The following is a 19760-nucleotide window of genomic DNA, read 5'->3' as shown; positions in this document are numbered from 1 at the left end:
TATTTCTAGAAAACCTATTTTGGGAAGATAAATTATTCTTGATATTGAACTGGAATTATATTTAAGAATACCAAATTGTGGAGAGAAGGCAACTTTCTGTATCCATCTGACAGGAGGTATTTCAAGTGTTTAATCCTAGTCCCAGTGAAACTGATATTACAAATCCCTTTTACCCCTTGAAGGATCAGGACCAGACCATCATGAACAGGTTGTGTGGATAGAATGGAGGTGATAGAAAATACTTGAAAAAGCAGGAGGTTCACTGGCACCTGGGAAAGGCAGATTAAAGATAATGACAGAGATATTACAAGCTCCCTTGCAACTATCGGAAATATTTCTCCTGTATCAATTTTAGTGGATTATTATGTTTTGCTCTCTCAGTGAGGTCAGAAAGGTGTCCTTACTAAAACCATTATTGGTGAACAACCAAGTTGAAATTTCTCTTGAATTTAAACAGTTTCCGTAAAATTGAACTCCTGCTTCAATTGATCAGTATAGGACATGTTATGGTCCTTCAGTTCTCACCTACTACACAAGAACTTGATATTTCATATTATGCCATTACTTGGGGAAAAAAAAATCTCTACCTTAACACAGTAGAAAACTTTGAATAAGCCAGTGTCCTGGTTTTCAGCTGGGATAGAATTAATTTTCTTCGTAGTAGCTGGCATAGTGCTGTATTTTGGATTTAGTAGGAGAATGTTAATGATAACACACTGATGTTTGAGTTGTTGCTAAGTAGTGCTTACACTAGTCAAGGACCTTTTTGGCTTTCCATGCTCTTCCAGGTGCACAAGAAGCTGGGAGGGGGCACAGCCAGGACAGCTGACCCAAACTGACCCAAGGGCTATTCCATACCATATGACGTCATGCTCAGTATATAAACTGGGGGGGGTTGGCCGGGGAGCAGCAATCGCTGCTCGGGAACTGTCTGGGTATTGGTCAGCAGGTGGTGAGCAATTGCATTGTGCATCACTTGCTTTGTATATTATTATTATTATTATTTTCCATTCCTTCTCTGTCCTATTAAACGGTCTTTATCTCAACCCACAAATTTTACTTTTTTTTTTTCCGATTCTCTCCCCCATCCCACTGGGGAGGGAGAGAGTGAGCAAACGGCTGTGTGGTGTTTAGCTGCCTGCAGGGTTAAACCGCAACAGCCAGTTTTCTTTTCTGTTTTTTTTGGTGTTGGGGTTTTTTTTTTGCTTTTTTGAGTGACATAGTTCTGCTGCATTAGACTTTGGATACATGCTTACAACTCACATAAGATTGACTGAGTAACATATGAGACACATATTGTGTAGACGAAGTTTGTGTGTAACAACTGAAATGTTTCTTGCTTGCCTAAGGTTGTAAGTCACTCAGACAACATTCTTAGTGCACTCTGGGGAAATACTGTCACCTGTTTGGTTTAGTTCTCTGCGCTTAATAAGCCAGAGTACTTTTCCCAGTCTTGGATTCCTGCAATCATCTCTCTATCGGTTTTGTTTGGCTTACGTAAAGGGCATTTTAAAGAAGCTGGAAAGGAAGAGTTTAAACTTCCCAGATGAGCACTGTTAAAGGTGTTTTTAGATTGGCATTTTACATGGGGCATGTTCCTGGGCTTGCAAATGGCATAAAAAGTTACTGCCTGCCAGGTGAGATGGAGTGAGCGATTGTACATGTGCACATTAAACCTGTCCCCACGGTGAAATAAAACGTTAGCCTAAATGAGGGAGAAAAGGAAGCAGGTGTGCAGGTACACGTTCTCAGCTGCCAGACGGTAACTGCTTAGATTTGCTTATTTGATCACTTGCAATCATCTGCAACACAGAAATTAAAATGAGAGCAGAAGTAGGAGCAAAATCAGTTTGTGTCTTTTGAGTGTATAAAATTTCAGTAACTGATGCTCAGTCCCTTATCATATTTAGGGGGATAAAATCCTTGAAGACCCTTATCCCATTGAAGTCAGTGTGAATTTTGTCATGGGAATATGAACAAATCCTTAAGAGGCATGCTTCTATCAATCCATAAAATATCTCTTAGTAGTGCACAGTCAGCTATGGTACCAACAGCTACACACATATCAGAGTGTATACAGCTGGAAAGAATCAGATAGAAGTTGTTTAGACAGCCTAAGGCATGATACCTTTTGCTTCTATATAGCACTCCTACTCTTTGAGCAAAAATATTTATGCAAGAATGCAACCATAGGTCCAGGATAAACCAAGAAAGACTTATTACCACAATCATCGTGATGAGCATGAGTTTAAATAAAAATTCCAAGAAAATTTGTGTTATAACCTTTCTATATTTTTCTGTTCATAACAGCATGTGGTGCTGTCCTCATAATTTCTAGCAATGCATTTCTGTAACTGAATGATTCTAGTCTATAAATGCAGCCACATTACTGATTTCATGAACAGCAACCAGTCATACTATAATCACACACCGGGCACTCATCTTTGGCATCTGAATAGCTACCACATCAGGGCACCTCAAAGTTGACTAATTTTTCTCACTTACGAGGATGTGTTTCATTCTTCTAGACTATCGTGTGTTTTCCCACTTGACTATCTTGTAATTGCTGTCCTATAAGTTCCTCTATTTTACTTTCTAGTATAGTTTTTATTGTATGCTTAGTCATTCTAGCCAGCAGCAAAATTGTATTACCACAGTTTGAATTTCTGTGAAATGCAGGTTTAAGCTGTAACAGCTGAATGCAGGCATTGTGTGTCCATCCTCACTTGGACACCTTATATTCTATTATGTTAATACAGAAAACATACTACTGGCAAAAACACCTGCATCTTCAGTTTATTAGAGACCTTATTTCTTCTATGCAATGAGTGAAGGGAATAAACACTAACAGCATTAAATTGGATTCGCTGGCTTATCCCGGGATACTGACGTAAACCGTAGGCCAAAGGTTCTGAATTTTCAGAGAAAACCAGCGTCACCTTTTACTATCATCGAGTCTTTGGCTGTCTAACTGTGGGAAGAATGTGAAGGTAAAAAGAGAAATCCAAAGACAATTTTATATATATATTTTTAGACTTTTTCATTTTAAGAGAATGTGCAAGCATATGCCCACATTTCACAAAAAATACATTTCTATAACCAATAATATCAAAGATTACGTATTATCAAGTAAATACTATGACTGCAACTTACGCATGCAGCTTTGGCAATTGGGTAATTTATACTACTGAGGCACTATGCAATTTGATAGAATCATAGAATGGTTCAGGTTGGAAGGGACCTTTAAAGGTCATCTAGTTACTCTTTTTCATTTTCTAATGTATTTATAGCATTCCAAAATGCTTATCTTATCTACAGGTCTGACTCTCTACTAAGCTGTCCGTCTCATAGCAGGATGTTCTTACACAGGTGTGCTTCCATGTCTTCCATTACATTAGCTCTTTGTTGCCTACAGATACTTGGAATTTCCTGCAGCTGAACTCCTATAAGAAAATTATCTCTGTTTACAACCACAGATATTTTTGTCTCCAAGTTTGTCCTACATAATTTCTGATGTTAGTGTATTCTGTATTCCCTTTTCCATTAGTGGTAACAATACAATTTTTAGAAATTTTACATGTGGAAAAGCCGTAAGTAATCCAAATGTCTAACAATTATATGGGCACATAAGAAATTACAGTTCTTTCTCTAAAGATTCTTAAAGTCTTTATGTATACACAGACCTGAAAATGTAAAATTTCTGTAAGTGCAGTTACTGATTTATTCTATCCAGTAGCCCATAAATCTGTCATTATAATGGTATAATGCCATTTTCCGTAGAAGTATATTTATCTGTCTGTACAAGTACATCTTACACTCACATATGTAATAGGTGCACATATGGACTTTATTTTATAGCAGCCTTTACCAGTGAATACAGATACGGGCAAATTCCTGGAAAATCTGCATATATCTGGTATAGTATTATCAGACAGAGTTGTGTCTTTGATACTCAAATGGTTTCTGATGCCTGGCAATTTCCATTTAAAAAGGAAAAAGAAAACCTTATTTCTACTTCTTTTTGCTTATCTGGAGTCCTTGTACAGCAGGGAAATTCCTTCTAAAAAGCAATTGTGACGTAGCTACTATGGCTAATATAATTTAAGATTGATCCTGATAGGAGCGTTTTAATGATAAAAATAGAGAGCTCTGCTTTGTGTCCTGTATCATGATAAATAGTCTGAGACCAGCATTAATTATAGACAAATTTTTCCATACTCAGTTCATGTCTTCTAGTAGAAAGGAGGTAATAAAAGAAAGCCCATATCACATATGATATTAACACAAGAATCTGACATTAATGTTCAGATGTCAGTCCAAAAAATAAGTGAACGAGGATTAAAATGTTAAGTCTCATTACTGCAGAATGCATGGAGCTACATGCAAACACGCTGTATATGTCATTGCCTTTGGCATGAATGGTAATTTAAAGCCTAAAGCTGAAGTTGGACTCCTAACATGTCTGTTTTCTTGGGACTTAACCAGTCCTGCAGTCTGGAAAACAAAAGAGCCGTGTGGCATCTGGTTTCTGCATAAATATTCAGGGAAGAGTTTTGTTGCTCTGTGGAAGCTGCCTCTACAAACATTTTAAATGTACTGTACTTATAAATACAAATTGTTCATGCAGTCTTTGTTTTCATAAATATTCCATCCTGCTTGGCTAAGCCCCATGTAAGTGGGATTTGAACGGCAGGACTTTCTTCCTTGCAGCCTAGTGAGGGTTCGAGTGGTAACCAGGCTCTTGCCTTCTGGTTTTTCTTATCAAAGAAGTGTTTAATTGAGGATGTAATGGGAGGGGAAGAGAATTGGAGCAGGGCTGTTGGTGGTGGATTGGAGGTCCACAGAAACCCTCCTGCCCAGCCACCCAGGAATAGCAGGAGGATGCCCCGGAGTGCCCACTGCTGTCATGAGCGGTGTGGGTTCGCAGCCACCTCCTGCCAGGCTGCCAGCCCCTGCACAACGAGGCAGGGGCTCGGCCACATCCCCTGGTCTCTGCTGTTATCCCTGGGGTTTGGGGCACTGTAATGTTGGCGTTGGTCCTGGCTGCTGCCCAAGGATGTGAGTAAGGCAGAGGCTCCTTCCCAGCAGCGCAAGACAAGGCAGAAATGAGCCCTGAGCTTTATGGCACTGTCACTGTGTAGAGGGGAGAGTCCTGAGATCAACCAGCTGTTGTTTGCTGATCGGGGAACACCATGCATTTCTTGGTAGTTTAATAGCTCTGCAATTAATATAGATGTTTTCAAAATATGTACCTTAGTCCCCATCCTTTGTAATCGGCATTTTTGATGTAAGCAGGTTTGGATTGTTGGCTAGCAAGAGAGATAATCATTTCCAGCAGTAAAATGGATGCATTCTATACTGTTGTAGTTGATGAACCACAAGCAGTTAGTTACAGAGGAATAAAGAAATGTTTTTTCAAATATTATGCTCGATAAAAAGGTATTATATGACTTCAGTAGACCTGAGAGATTGAGCCCTGTAAAGTTTGTATCAACAGAAAAAGCAACAGCGTTTCAACAGTTCTGTAAGAGATATTCTGTAGTCATGTAAATATTTTTATCAAATATATAAATTGCCTTAAATTTCCAGAATTTTCTGCTAGTAGCTGCAGACATCCATACCAAAATGGCCTCAGAAAGCCAAGAGTTCTCACTTGATAGAGCCTATAGATGACCTGAAATGGCAAAGTGGTCTGTCCAAATACATATGATCTATCCAGAATATGTTACCATCTGCTTGCTGCAAGACGTCTCTTTTAAAACGAGAGCACACCAGGACATGTATCCAAATGTATCTTCAAAAAACTTCGGACTTTGCTGTCCTAATTGTAAATGTAGCTGCTTTAACATGCAAGTTTCTTCAAGCTTGTATGCTGTATTGCTATCAACTTGAATTGCCCGTGCTGCCATCTCTGCAACTCCTTCATAGAAGCAAAATCTGACAAAAAGTTGAGATATTTCTGACAAGAAAATGGCAATGGAACTGACCACGAGAGCACATGATCTCACATTAACAGTTAATTAATTTCTGATCAGAATGAGAAAAAAGGAGAGATCAAATGTAGCAGGTATCCTTAGTCAGAAATTTATGTGGCATCTAAGAGGGCCTGTGTTCACGTCATTCCTTTTCTGCCAGATTTATGTCGTATTTTGGACTAACTAACTGAGATTTCCGAAGGATGAACTTGAAATACAGACCCAGAGACTAATTCCAGGCTTGATGATTAGGACACCCACACGCAGGAGAGGTATTGTAAAGTTTGAGTCCCTGTTGCCATATGAAGTGGAGAGGGTCAGATAAGTGAGATTAAGGCACAAAAACAAAATCACGTCAGCACCAGGATTCAGTTGACTGGAGCCATGTTCCAGCAAGGCAGAGACAGTACTTCTGCCTGGCTTGCAAAATGGACTTGTGCGCAGTAAGCGAGGGCCAGTCCATGTGCACGTGTGTGTTTCTCCCCTATTTCTTTTTCTTTTGTTAAGGCCTTCTGTTCAATCCTGATGCAGGACGGGGAAATCTGGAATCGCAGAGAAATTCATGAGCTAAAAATAATTATTTCCTGCACAATTCTGCTTACAGAAACCCTTTTTCCTCCTGATGTTCATTCCTGGAATTAATCTGGGCTATCCACCATTCATTTGGGATCTACTTTACATTAAGTGATATTTACAAGCTTCCTTTTCATCTGTTTGCACTTGTTTGGATAATGTTAAAACAGATGAAGATTCAAACCAGGAGATAAAAGAATGCAGAATCACAAATAGAGCACTTTGAAAGGTTTTTTTTCATAACTTTTAAATACACATTTCCCTGGGCTCTATACTCCTTGTAGATAGACTGACCAGCAAGGACCTTTCCAACAGCACTTCAGATATAATTTGAAAAAATTTCTTCTTTTCCATTCTCCCTAAGAGAGTGATGAACTCAACACACAGGCTTTACACAAAATTAGTTAATTTAGGTTTGCAATTTTTAAAACATTTTTAATGGAGATTTTACATCTTGTTAGATTTCTAGAAAACAGCTTTGTTTTCTTTGTTGTCAAGCTGATAGTGCTATAATAAGAATAAACAGGTCTTTCGTGCTCGAAAGAACGGCATTAGAAATTGAATGTTCCCCTCAGCCTTCCTATGGCAAGTTCGCTGGTACAAATGGGAGAGGGGTGGTCTGCAGTGAAGGTAGCATGAAGTCAGCGGTCTGTGTCTCTCTTTTGTTTTGATGAAGTTGTCAGTGTGGACCTCTAGTTTGTGTATTGTTCAGATTGGCAAAAACTGTATTATTGATAGCAAGAAGTCAAAAGCTGTGCTGCCAGTCCTTGCTGAATTAATTCCTTTGACTGCCTACAAGCAAATTTTGTTTCTGACATGATCGTAGGCATCATTATCCATAGGGGAGATGGATAAATAAAGCAGTGGGTGGAGATGGGGGTTCAAGTCACCTGTAATATGTAATCATACTACTTAAAGGAACTATAGAAGATACCTTGCACTTACCTCACCACTACCAAAGGGATGGGTTAGGTGTTCCCTAATAATTGTCCAGACTCTTTTTAAAGACCTGCACTTCTGAAGATCGTGTAACCTCCTAGGCAGCTCTTCCAGTGTGTCAGTACCCTTAAAATTAGAAATTTTGTTATCATTTCTAATCTAGATTTGCAGAAGCATAAGCTCACTGCTTCCTGACTGATTGACCTTGATCTCAGGGGACAGATTGTTCTGCCTTTTCCCCCCAAGCAGGAGCTTTCTACATATTTGAAGAATGCTGTTACCGCGCTCTCAGGTTTATCTTTAAGCGGTCGAATCACCCCATCTTTTCGATTAAGCCTCCCCCCACACCCTGACCGCTGACGGTTGCGGATCATTGCCATTTGGGGTCCTATCTGTGGAACTGCTTGTTTCAGTTCTGTTCTGTCTTTTAAAAGTTCTATCTAAAAACTGTAGGGGATTTCCCAAGGCCCTTCTGCCTTCACGCAGGCCGATAAACAGAGAAAAAGAAAAAATTAACAGAAAAAAAAATAAACCAACGAATGGCCCGGGAAATAGCAGGGGTTTGCCCTCCCGACAGCCATGTTTTGATGGTTCTTGGTAAGAGAGGGGCTGCGGTGCTTTGGGGTGAGGGTGCAGCTCCCCCCCCCGCCGCCGAGGGTACCCTCTCCTCCAGGCCGCCCGCGGGGCCCGCCGGGGCGCTGGGGGTGCGGGCGCCGGGGGTGCGGGCGCCGGGGGGGCTGCGGTGCCGCGGGGTTCCCGGGGAGCAGCGGGGCCCTGCTCGCTAGATGGCACCGCCCGCACGTCCTTCCCGAGGAATGCCCCTGCAAGGGCCAGCTGCCCCGCAGGCAAGTGGCTCTTTCCAGTACTGGATGGCTCAACTACTTCCATGGCAAACAAATATGCGTACATGCCGGTTTCGTTTCCTCCAACCGTGCCGGCTTCTTGGAGGTAAATGAGTGCCTTTATACCACGTCTCACGGCGGTAACCTGGCGCCCTTCTCGTCATTGAAGCTCTTTGGGTCTTACCCCGATGGCCCTTCTTGGTACATCTTCCTGTTAATATTTCTTTAATACGTGGGGACTGGAAATACACTTCTGCAGTCTCATTCAGGAACTGGTTTCTGAAGCTCCATAGGTCAGAACCGTGAAAAGTGCTTGGTATATACGTGATTCGAGAGCTGTATATATAGCTGGATAGCTATGTATATATAGCTAGATAGCTAGTGTGAGATCCCAGGCAAGAAGAGTAAGACTTTCATTATATGTAATAAAATATGTCGATAAGCTTAACAGAAGGTGGTACATCACCTACAGTAGAAGTAGTTATTATTGAACACTACCTGTAAGTTAGAAGAATCGTGAAATCACAGAAAGCACACATGACCCGTAACTTGAATTTTCTTGATATATAGCTTAATCATAGAAATGAAAGGTGAATAGCCTGTTACAAATCTCCCTTATCGTCACACTCTCCTGTATTGTCTTTTATTTTCTGATATGTTTTTCTGATACAATTTTAAATGCCTCATTTTACACATAGTTCTTCCCCCCACCCCATTCTTGTGGTGCTTGTTGCTTGCAGTTTCCCATTGCCCATCAAGCTGCTGTTGGACGTGTGGATGTGGCATCTGTACAGGAATGTTAGGTAGCAAGCCAAACTGGAGTCTACACACAGCCCTTGGTCTATCTGTACCCATTTGGAAACTTTGCAACTATAGACCCAGAGGCTGGAACTAACACCGTTTATTATTGTCAGCGTACAGTTCCTTGGGAGACAGAAAAAGATTAATTCTTGTTTTAAGAAAAAATACAGGTTTTCTTTACAGTGTGTATACACGCATATATGTATCTCTTTGTATGTGCATGTGTGTTAGTATGTACGTGTGCATATATAAGAGGAATATGATGCTACTGCTTCCAGTAAAAATATTTCTGAGAACTTTACTTCATCCTTACTGCAACAAGTGAGTCAAAGTAGCTGGTACATTCAAAGCTTCAAAGAGAGTTTCAGTTCCTCCCCAGAGCTATTTTAATTTGAGATCTACAGAAAAGACGATTAACTGTAATGTCTTCCTGGTGGAGCAGTACAGCTGAGTAGGACTTTAAGTTTATCAGCATCCTGTAGTCTGGGTGTCATTATAAAACACCTGTGGACTGGATTTTATTTCTTCATAATGCATTTCATTTCAACACCAAACATAACAGCATTTTCATGCAAGCCAACTGACTCAAGTAAGCCTCATCAGATGTATAAATAAAAATGTACTCTAATGTTTGACTTCCTGTCAAATTAGGTGCCAGCATTTCTTTTAGACTACAGCAGCATCCTGAGCAGATCCCATTTCCCACCTTCTTAGCTGTATTCAGTTGAACAAAACAATTTCCTCCTTCTGTTCTAAATTGTTTTGCAGGTTTTTTATTATGTGTTTACCAGGGGATGTATTTTAAAGGTGTATGAGTTGACCACAGGTGGAGTTTAACAGGCATTTAAGTAAGCAAAGTTTCCTGGGAAAAGAAGGTGTTCCATGCAAATAATTATGAAGTATATAGAAGAATAATCTCAAATATGCTTCTGTGGCAAAGAGCAAGCCTGTATGACAAAAGAACGTATAAGGGTCAGTAGCTTCAGCAATCTGAGTGTAGGTGAAGATGGAGATCACCAGAATATTTATGATAATTTCCCACTGATAGGTTGTCTCCCTCCAAATATTAACACCATGGCAATACTTATATAAGAAATGATCCATGTAAATCTTTAACAGGAGGAAAAAATGTGGGTTTTGTTGCTTTGAGTAATCACTATATCACCTTTCCATCTTTTACTTCCGAGCGTAGGTAAGTGTGTTGCATGAATCCTGTAAGAAGACATTCTTGACCATGGAACAAAACAGGTTTTTTCCGCCTGCAGAATATTCACTTTAGATGTTCACACATTGCAGGAGGGATTATGAAGTTCTGGAGAATCAGAGTGATTTAACTGAATATGTTTGTCCAACAAATGGTAGTTACCTCTGCATTGGTTTAGTGCTCAGCCCATGGGTTGCAAGAATGTCATCACAAATTAATTGATCTCATACAGTTTGATAAATCTGGTCTGTTACAATGCAAACTAGCATGGTAATGTAAAACAAGGAAGTTAATTATTTTCAGAAAGAAATAATTTCCTCTAAAATGTAGCAACAGATCCTGTCCTACCTCCAAAGCACATCCTTCCTGCTTTGTAGTGTACTGTGGAAACCTTGCTATGTTGATGTAAATATTAACATAAAACCAGGAGCAAAAACAAAAACAAGGAAAGAAAGAAATGCTGTTTCCAAGTTTTGTGTATACACAACTATGGAAGGTCATTCAAACTACTCACATCTAGACACCCTTCTAACAAATGTCATGTATTAGCAGTCCTCATGAAGTCAGGCTGCAAACTTTGCTACATACCATGTGCTTCTCATGACTTTTTTTAATTTGTGTTGTTACCCTTTACTAAAGGAAGGGATCTGCAAGCGTGGGATGAGACAGGGAAAAGATTGCAGAGTGGGGCTAACTCTGGCAGTGGGAGCAGTTGTACCAGCAAGGCAGAAGTGGCCTGGGCTGGTCTCAGCCATTTGGGAACGCTAATAAGAACAGATAACATGTGAAAATAGCATGGCTTTCTCTTCCAGTGTCCACGGACCTCAACAAGAGGCAAAAATAACTCTACATGCTAAAAAACATGCAAGCGTCTGGCTGTGGCATTGCACTCCTAAGAGCCTTGACTGTTCTGCAGCCAGGACACTGCTGATGTGATGGGAGATGAGGCAGGACTAGGAAGCGAGAGGTTGAAGATAAGGGGTGGAATGAATGGGCTTGTTCTTTCAGATAGGAAGGGCGGGGAGGGGTCAGGAAATGGTAGTTTTTAAGCTTGCTTGAAAGGCTTTTGGGGAAAAGTAGTTAGCAAGTTATGTTTTCAAGAAAAGATCCAACCTCACCTTAAAGCTGACTTTGGCTAGGGCCAGCCCTGAAACCTGCAGCCTGAGGTTCTGGGCTGGCTGCCCATCGTAGGTCTTCGGTCCACTGTGAAACGCAGATAGCGGTGTGTGTGTGTGGGGGGGTGATGTTCAGCTAAGAGATGGCAGAGCAACTATAGCCCCTAATTTTGACATTATGACTTCCATTTAAATGTAGCTAAAGGTCCTGTGCTGTTCCTGACAGCCTTTGGCATGGGAATCTCACCTCGGAAATGCAAGGGTGGGAGGTAGCATGGTGGTTCCTGCCTCATTATATCTGATCAGAAGAAACAACAGCTGCTCGTGGCTTCCTTAGAAGAATTTCTAGTCGTTTAACCTCCTTTTAGTTTGAGACCTATCTTTAGCTACCAAAGGATTTTAATTTTTGCAGTAAGCTTCTCATAGGCCACAGGAGTAGAAAATGAGTAGAACAGGAAGTGACCCATGAAATGTTTGCAGAGGTGATGTTTTGTGTGTTCTGCTGAAGTGTTTTGTTAAATATATTAAATATTTATATAGCCCTGCAGTCACTATTAATCCACGTAGTCATGTTTTCCCTAGCCCACCATGGATCCTTACCTTGAAATTAATCAAGGTGAACACAGAGTTTTCACCACTGGAAAATAGTTTATTATTTTTGAAAATAAGATCTATTTCTGCCTGACCAGAGCTGGATGTTGCTAAAAATATTGTGAAGGTTAATGTTACAAGAGCTGTAAATTTTCTTTAACAGATACACAGGTAAAAGAGGCAAATGGAGGATCAGATGATCCTGTATGTCCATTTGTAATTTGTAATATGTGATTTGCTCAAAACTGCAGTGCCACATGCAAAGCGTTTATTTTGTGATCATAACAATCCTTACTTTTCTGAGAACACAGGAGAAGTTTTCTCTTTAATTTGATTTGACATACTGATATATGTTTGTTATCGGTAGGTATGAATTATTACTAGAATACAATTTATTCTCAATAATATTTTTCATTTCTCTTTGTATTGCCTAGCTCCTCTCTTCTGTCTGATTTCTGTCATTTTTCCCCTTTTCTGTTCTGTTCCATTTGCACATCCAAGAGTAATTTGAAAGATACTCTGCTTTGTAGGCAGCCACTTGTATATCCAGGCACGCAAGGTAATTATTAGCTTCAACAGACAGAGGTTCGTCATACTGCCAAGTTCAGCCTCGTGACGGGCAGCAATTCACTGAGGTGTCATTCTGAATTCCTGGTCTCCACTGTTCAACCCACTCCTACTGCTTTTTTTCCCTTCTTTCCTCCCAGAAATGCTGCTTCTCTCTTTTTCTCAGGTGAGAACAAGAGATTTGGTACCATAGTACTAACATCTCCATTGTCTCCAAACTCAGTATCCTCTTTTCATGTCTGCTCCAAGTTAACTATGAGGTGTAAATAGCTGGTATACTTCCTGCCCAAGCTGGACCGGGGTCCTTAACTCTTTGGTCTGTTAAGAGACTGCACAGTCTTAGGTAAGGAATTGAGCCAATCACAGAGAACATAAAAATCCAGAGTATTTTACATCTGTCACACTTCTTTTTTGCTCTTGTGACACTTGCCTCTTCCTAACCTATCTTCCTGGTCTCTCATCTTTTTATTCTGTTTTTAAACATCTTTATCTCCTGGGGGAAGGAGAGGGATGATTTATCTCTTCCTGCTGCTCCCTGTTCCCGATATCTGCCTGAACCCAGGCCTCCAGAATGTAACCATATTTTGCCCACTCATCCCTGCTTCATGCTTCACTTTGCTTTCTTATCTTGCTTTATGTTAACATTTCCTTCCCTCTGTCTCTCATTTTGCTTCTGCTGCTCCTACTAGAATACACACTTGAGCTTAAGTGAAAGGAAATGAAAGATGACTTGTCTAATATAATTTTAACTATCACCCCCTTTCTCCTCTACTTGCTTTCAGTAGATGAAACGTAAATTCTTTTGCAAAATCGTCTGTAATGAAGGTATTTTTCTTGTGTTTCTGTTGTATGCTCATGTTAGTTGTTGCATATGTTTATTTAGACAAGAAACCAACAACACTGGTCAAAAAAGTGTCTCTCTGTTCACTCTTAAAACCTGAAGTGCTGTAAGACCACAATGGAAAGCAATGTACAACGAATATAGCTGTCTGCATCATCACTGATAGAAATGCTTTATTTCAGCTCTACTCTGTTTATCAAATTAATAACTGTTACCTGAACGCCTGCATTCAGACAAAAATTAGGGAAGAGGTATAAGTTCTTACTCACTTCAGAACTGCAGAGGATCTGGCTATGGGTATTGATACCTAAGCTATCAAATTGCCTTTGAATTTAAGAGAGAAAAATCACATTCCCAAATACTGTGTTCATTGTAAGAAATGCAAGCTACAAATTGGCAGCTGAAAGTTTATTTTTCTTGGCTGAATTCTAGGGATTTTTTTAGCCTCATACCTCTCTGCTTAGCTAAATTGTATAAATAGCGGATAAATACTTTTTAATTCAATCAAGTAGGTGCCCCTTAGAAGCAGTGACAATACTGAAAAATACACTGTGTTCCTGTGTTTTAGTTCTGGACTGAAACCTTGCCAAAAACATGCCTCTCGAACATTTGCCTTTTTTATAATCCAAATAACAGTTAAGGGATGAAAACTGCAGTGTCCTGGCAGTGGAGATTTACAGACATTGAGTCCAAAGGAGTCCAGAGCCAGTGGGGTGTAAACTGAGCCTGCTGAAGAGAAGTGGTGTAATAAAGAGCACAAGAGAAATCCACAATTATTTTTTCCCCAAACAGAGGTATTATATTAGAACATCAAACTGCATACTTCAATAAAGTAATTTTGCAACCGTAGTAGAGGAGGGTGGTTGGATTAAAGACTGGATTATTGTCTGTGCTGGAGGACTTCTGCCAGTCAGGGCAAGCATTTTACAGGCTCTTTCTGAGTTTGGTCTGAGGGTTCTGTATTTCCAGCTATGCATAATTCCCATCACACTTGCTATCACAGCTGTATTGCAAGTGATTAAACTGTAAGGCAAGATGATGCAAAGAATAGCTTGATCAAATTACAATGTCAGATGAGACAAGAAAAAACAAACCCCAAACTGGACACTAAGGGAACCTCTGATAATATACATAGAGGAAATTATATTGCTTTGAAAATACAACAGGATGTAGATCCACTAAGAGGCTCTGGCAGGACCTTAATATGTGGCAGTTCTAGGCAACTCATTTTAATTGCTTATATTTCTATCTTCTGCTTAAAAAGGAAATAAATTTTTCTGAAAGGATACTTAACGGACTGCAAAGGCAATTGTTATTTTTGAAAGTGTATCTGGAAGATGATTATAAATGCCTACAGAGGCTAGTTGCTAATTTGCTATCCCAGGCTGTATTTCAGAGATTTCAGATAAACTCCAAGTTGTTTAGTAACAAGAACGGAAATGGAAAAACTGCATTTGCTCCATGGCAACATATATGTAATAAATTGCAAAGTTGTGCATAAAATGCTTAGATGTTTGCTTTCCTGCTCCACATCACTGGATTAAGTTTTTTCATACAGGGGGTAAATATGTTGATTGTTATGTTGATTGTCACAGTCTTCTTGTTTCCATTTTTTTTATGAAATGCTTTCTTGTATTTTGAGAAAGTGTCCACACTGCCAAAGAGCCAGAGGTTACTAGTGTAGGCTTTGGCATGCATACAGATAACTGAAAATGATAAAGAGAAACATTCGACGTGAAAGTTGGGACATTTGTTTTGTTACTGGTTTTCTGCTTTCACTGATTTGTGGGTACACATTAATACATGTCTGTATATATGTCAATGTCTGTGTAGCCATATGTTAAGTGATATTCAGAAAAAAGAGGGATAAAAATGTAGGGGTTTTATTTTAGGCAGTGTATAGATTGCAAACTGTCAGTTGTAGATCTGGTGGTGACCACACATCCCCCATTTTGATACAGTGAATTTGTGGACCAACAAAGTTTATAGCATCATAGAATCATTTAGGTTGGAAAAGACCTTCAAGATCATCCAGTCCAACCGTTAACCTAACATTACCAAGTCCATCACTAAACCAATTAAAGGTAGAGTAGCCATTTCATGTTTCCTGGCTTGGTGGCTGGATTATTTTTAATGAAAGTTAAAACTAGGAATCATTAAGATTGGAAAGGACCTCTAAGATCATCAGTCCAATCATCAACCCAACACCACCATGCCCACTAAACCATGTCTCAAAGTGCCACGCCTACATGTTTTTTCAACACTTCCAGGGATGGTGACTCCACCACCTCTCTGGGAAGCCTGTTCCAATGCTTGACTACCCTTTCCGTGAAGAAATTTTTCCTAATATCTAATCTAAACCTCCCCTGGTGCAGCTTGAGCCCATTTCCTCTTGTCCCATCGCTAGCTACTTGGGAGAAGAGACCAACACCCACCTCACTACAACCTCCTTTCAGGTAGTTGTAGAGCGTGATAAGGTCTCCCCTCAGCCTCCTCTTCTCCAGAAGTTTCTCTAAAGCATGCTTATAGTTTCATTTTTAAGAGTATTTTGAAACTTGGATGGTCCACAAGCATTATCGGGAAGGTACTGCAGGCTGGAGACATTTTTTATTTCTCAAGAATGATGTTTGTCTGAAGAATTACTTTTTTATTTTTCAAGAACAGAGCTGTATGACAGTTCCATAAAATCACCCTTATTACTATTAACTCACTTGCTCCTTTCCTCTGTTGGCTCTGGTAAAATCAGTTCTTTTCTGATTTCTCACTGACTCTAGAGTTTTCTTGTTATTTTTATGGTTTTCCTGTTTTAGAAAAACAAAGTGCAGCATATGGCATAGTGGTAATATTGGAAAAAATGCTTCATTTCTCACTGTCAAATCATTCCATTTGATTGTGAAGGCTTGACATAATGCTATTTCTCCATCACATGTTAAAACTTCCACAACTCTTTTTGCCAACAAGGTGCCTGTGGCTCTGCTGTCCTCCTCAAAACTGGCTCTTGGCCTGGGATAATGAGCAAGGTTTTCAGCTTTTGTTTTATTTGGCTTTCAATAAAATCTTGCAAGCTTTGTTGGTTAAACTCCTTTACAGGTATATATTTGACCAAACTGTCTTCATCAGATGCAATAGTATGTTAGGAATTAAGTTAAACTCTACTTTCCCAGGCCATGTTGGCCTAATTACAGTAGAGTATGCTTTAATGAGGGGTCTTCTAAGGTACTTCTGCCTGATATGGCAAACAGCCCAGAGGCAAACTTCAGATGCCAGTGTCAAGAACTGATTCATTGCTTGTCTGCAATTAATAGCTGGGCTTCAGGGTCTGGATAGAAAACTAGAATAAGACTCTCTTTCAGCTCATATGTTGCATCTAGAGTTGTTGACCTTTTCCGTTGCAGATGTAACTAAAAGGCCCAATATCATAGATTTATCACATAGCATATACTGCACAGAGTATGGACAAAGATGACAGTGTTGGTTAAATTTACTCAAAGTCTTTAAATTAGTTGCACATCAAAGAATGGTCAATGGAGGGTGAGAGGCATTTGATAAGGAAAGAAAAAGAGTGTCCAACAAGAAAGTTCATATAAAACAGATCTTTTTACTTTAGGGTAAAAAGAGTGATAGATGAATTTTGCCATCTTTCTTTTAATTGTTTGAACCTGTGAGAGCTAATGCCAAGCCTGCTTTGTTGTGTCCCCCTTCATTCTCATGTAATGCTGTGCATTTTCCAAAACAACAAAGAAGAGAACTTGTCATAGCATAGCATATGAAATATAATTACTAATGATGATACTGAAAAGAATAATGCAGCTTCTGCTCCTAAAAACTATATTGTTCATTCCAAACAATATTCATGACCCACGAAAGAGGGAGGGAAACACTACAGGAAACCTTTTGTAAATCTGCTTCATTTAATCAAAAAAATCGTTGGTCTTGGCTAGCTCTCAAGGCAAATGTCATGGCATCCCATAATGATGGCTGCAGGAACAGGCTCATATTCCCCTGGTACAAGCTGTTACACAGCCTGACCTGAATATTACGCAGAACAGGAAGAGTGACCTGGCTATGAGTTGAGAGACTTTCATAAGATATAGTAGTCCACTCTGTAGCATTTGGGAAGAAATCTGTCAAGTCACAATACAGAATAAGACATTTTTGCCTCCTGTCTAGATGCAGTGATAACAGCCAACTCGAAACATCTTTGGGAAGACTTCTCCTCCTGTCACCTGTAGATGTTTGAATGTGTAATTTATGAAATAGCGTTATGTTTAGCACCCAACATCTTTCAGTCTTTCTTTGATACTACTGTTTCAAACATGCATGTTCTCTTTCATTAAATAGCTAAAGTTCAAGTGGTTTAAATCTTATTTTTTCAAACTAGAGAATAGCATTACTCACATACCAGAAGTCTAAGTAATGTCTGGGATTTATTAAACCATTCAGCAAAGTTGACCACAGACAGTTGCATATAGAACAAATGCTGGAAGAAAAATAATCTTCTATGATGATGTTCATTATAGTATAACACACACAGAATGAGAGCCAAATACTTGGTATCATTTCTGCCTCTACAATTATTATATTTCTTTTTAGACCTTTAACTAGCTTGACATTTTTGGTTATAGAGGGTTTGAGCACAGAGGAAATACATACTCTTAGATCATAGGAATGATAAAAAAAGGTAAGTTTAATGTTAATGTGATGTCTTGGTGTTGTGGTTTAACCCCAGCCATCAACTAAGTACCACACAGCTGCTTGCTCAATCCCCCTGCCCCAATGGGATGGGGGAAAGAATTGGAAGAGTAAAACTGAGAAAACTTGTGGGTTGAGATAAGAACAGTTTAGTAATTGAAATAAAGTAAAATAGTAGTCGTAATAATGATGATGATGATGATGATGATGATGATGATGATGATGATGATGATGATGATAATGATAATAATAATAATAATAATCATCATCATCATCATCATCATCATAATAAACCAAGCAAGTGGTGCACGATGCAATTGCTCGCCACCCACCGACCAATGCCCAGCCAGTCCCGAAGCAGCGATCGCTGCCCCCCAATCAATTCCCCCCAGTTTATATACTGAGCATGACATCATCTGGTATGGAATAGCCCTTGGGTAAGTTTGGGTCAACTATCCTGGCTGTCCCCCCTCCCAGCTTCTCACTGGCAGGGCATGAGAAGTTGAAACGTCCTTGACTAGTGTAAGCACTATTTAGTGGCAACTAAAACATCAGTGTGTTATCAACATTATTCTCAAACTAAATCCAAAACACAGCACTACGCAGCTACTAGGAAGAAAATTAACTCTATCTCAGCTGAAACCGGGACACTTGGTAAAGTAGCTATGGGTTATAACAGGGTAAATATTTATTGATGACTTTAATGAATGGGAAACTTTTACTGCCAACTTAGTGTTATTGCACACTTTTTAAAATCTTACATTCCGAGTGTATTTGCAAAATTCTATTGCTGTTATATTCAGCAAAAAGAGCATTATTGAAGCTGGAATTGGAATTGGGTTTTTTTTTTTTTTTTGCATCCGTTCCTAGTATTCCACATACCTGTGAGTCTTTGCCAGTTTGTTTTATCAACCTTCCATAGATAAAGTGCTAGTTGTGAAAAATGCAAAAATATTTAAGTGGATGTTATTGATCAGACAATGCAAACCTAGAGTGTCAGAACTAACTGAACAGATCTTCTTGGGTATTTCAGGTCCTTACCATTTTCTAAACATTAAACTCATTTTAAAATCACAAATTGAGTATCCAAAAATTGAGCAAAGGCAACAGGAAGTAATTATTTGCTGTGTAAGACTATAATCTGTAATTTATGTATTATTTACTCTTATGAGAAAAAGAACATCAAACAAAATAACTCTGAAAATTCCATAATAAAAGAGAAAAGTCATACAAACTTATTTCTGCTACAGTGTACCCTTTTGGTTTGATTGGTTTTTTGGTTTATATTGAGTTACAACCTGGGGAATCCCAACTATAAACTTTGCTTTGCCTTTTTATAATTGTATTGTTGCACATAAAAGGATATTTGTTGTGTGGATTAAGTGGTTTGTGAGCAGGATTGGCTAATACATAATTATGTTTTAATTTTTTAGAAGACTGTGGGACGTATTTCCCAGAAGTGAAAAATCATCCAGACAAATATTTACAAAGATGTCCCGAGTCTGTAAAAAAGTGGCTGAAACAACTGAAGAGTGCTGGGAAGATTCTGCTATTAATTACTAGTTCTCATAGTGACTATTGCAGGCTCCTGTGTGAACATATTCTTGGGTAAGTGCAATG

The 19760-nt window shown here is 39.3% G+C and overlaps 1 protein-coding gene across 1 annotated transcript in view; it reads left to right on the top strand.

Annotated features, from left to right (window-relative positions):
- The window catches only part of NT5DC1 (5'-nucleotidase domain containing 1), a 152167-nt gene that overhangs the window by 81232 nt on the left and 51175 nt on the right, over positions 1-19760 (top strand). The window contains exon 8 of the mRNA XM_075708187.1: positions 19574-19748. Within this exon, the coding sequence (XP_075564302.1) occupies positions 19574-19748 (175 nt within the window). The remainder of the gene's footprint in view (positions 1-19573; positions 19749-19760) is intronic.

The sequence above is a fragment of the Pelecanus crispus genome, chromosome 3, assembly GCF_030463565.1.
Source record: "Pelecanus crispus isolate bPelCri1 chromosome 3, bPelCri1.pri, whole genome shotgun sequence".
Lineage (NCBI taxonomy): Eukaryota > Metazoa > Chordata > Aves > Pelecaniformes > Pelecanidae > Pelecanus > Pelecanus crispus.
Note: the sequence above shows the minus strand (reverse complement) of the source record. Positions and strands in the feature narration are given on the sequence as shown.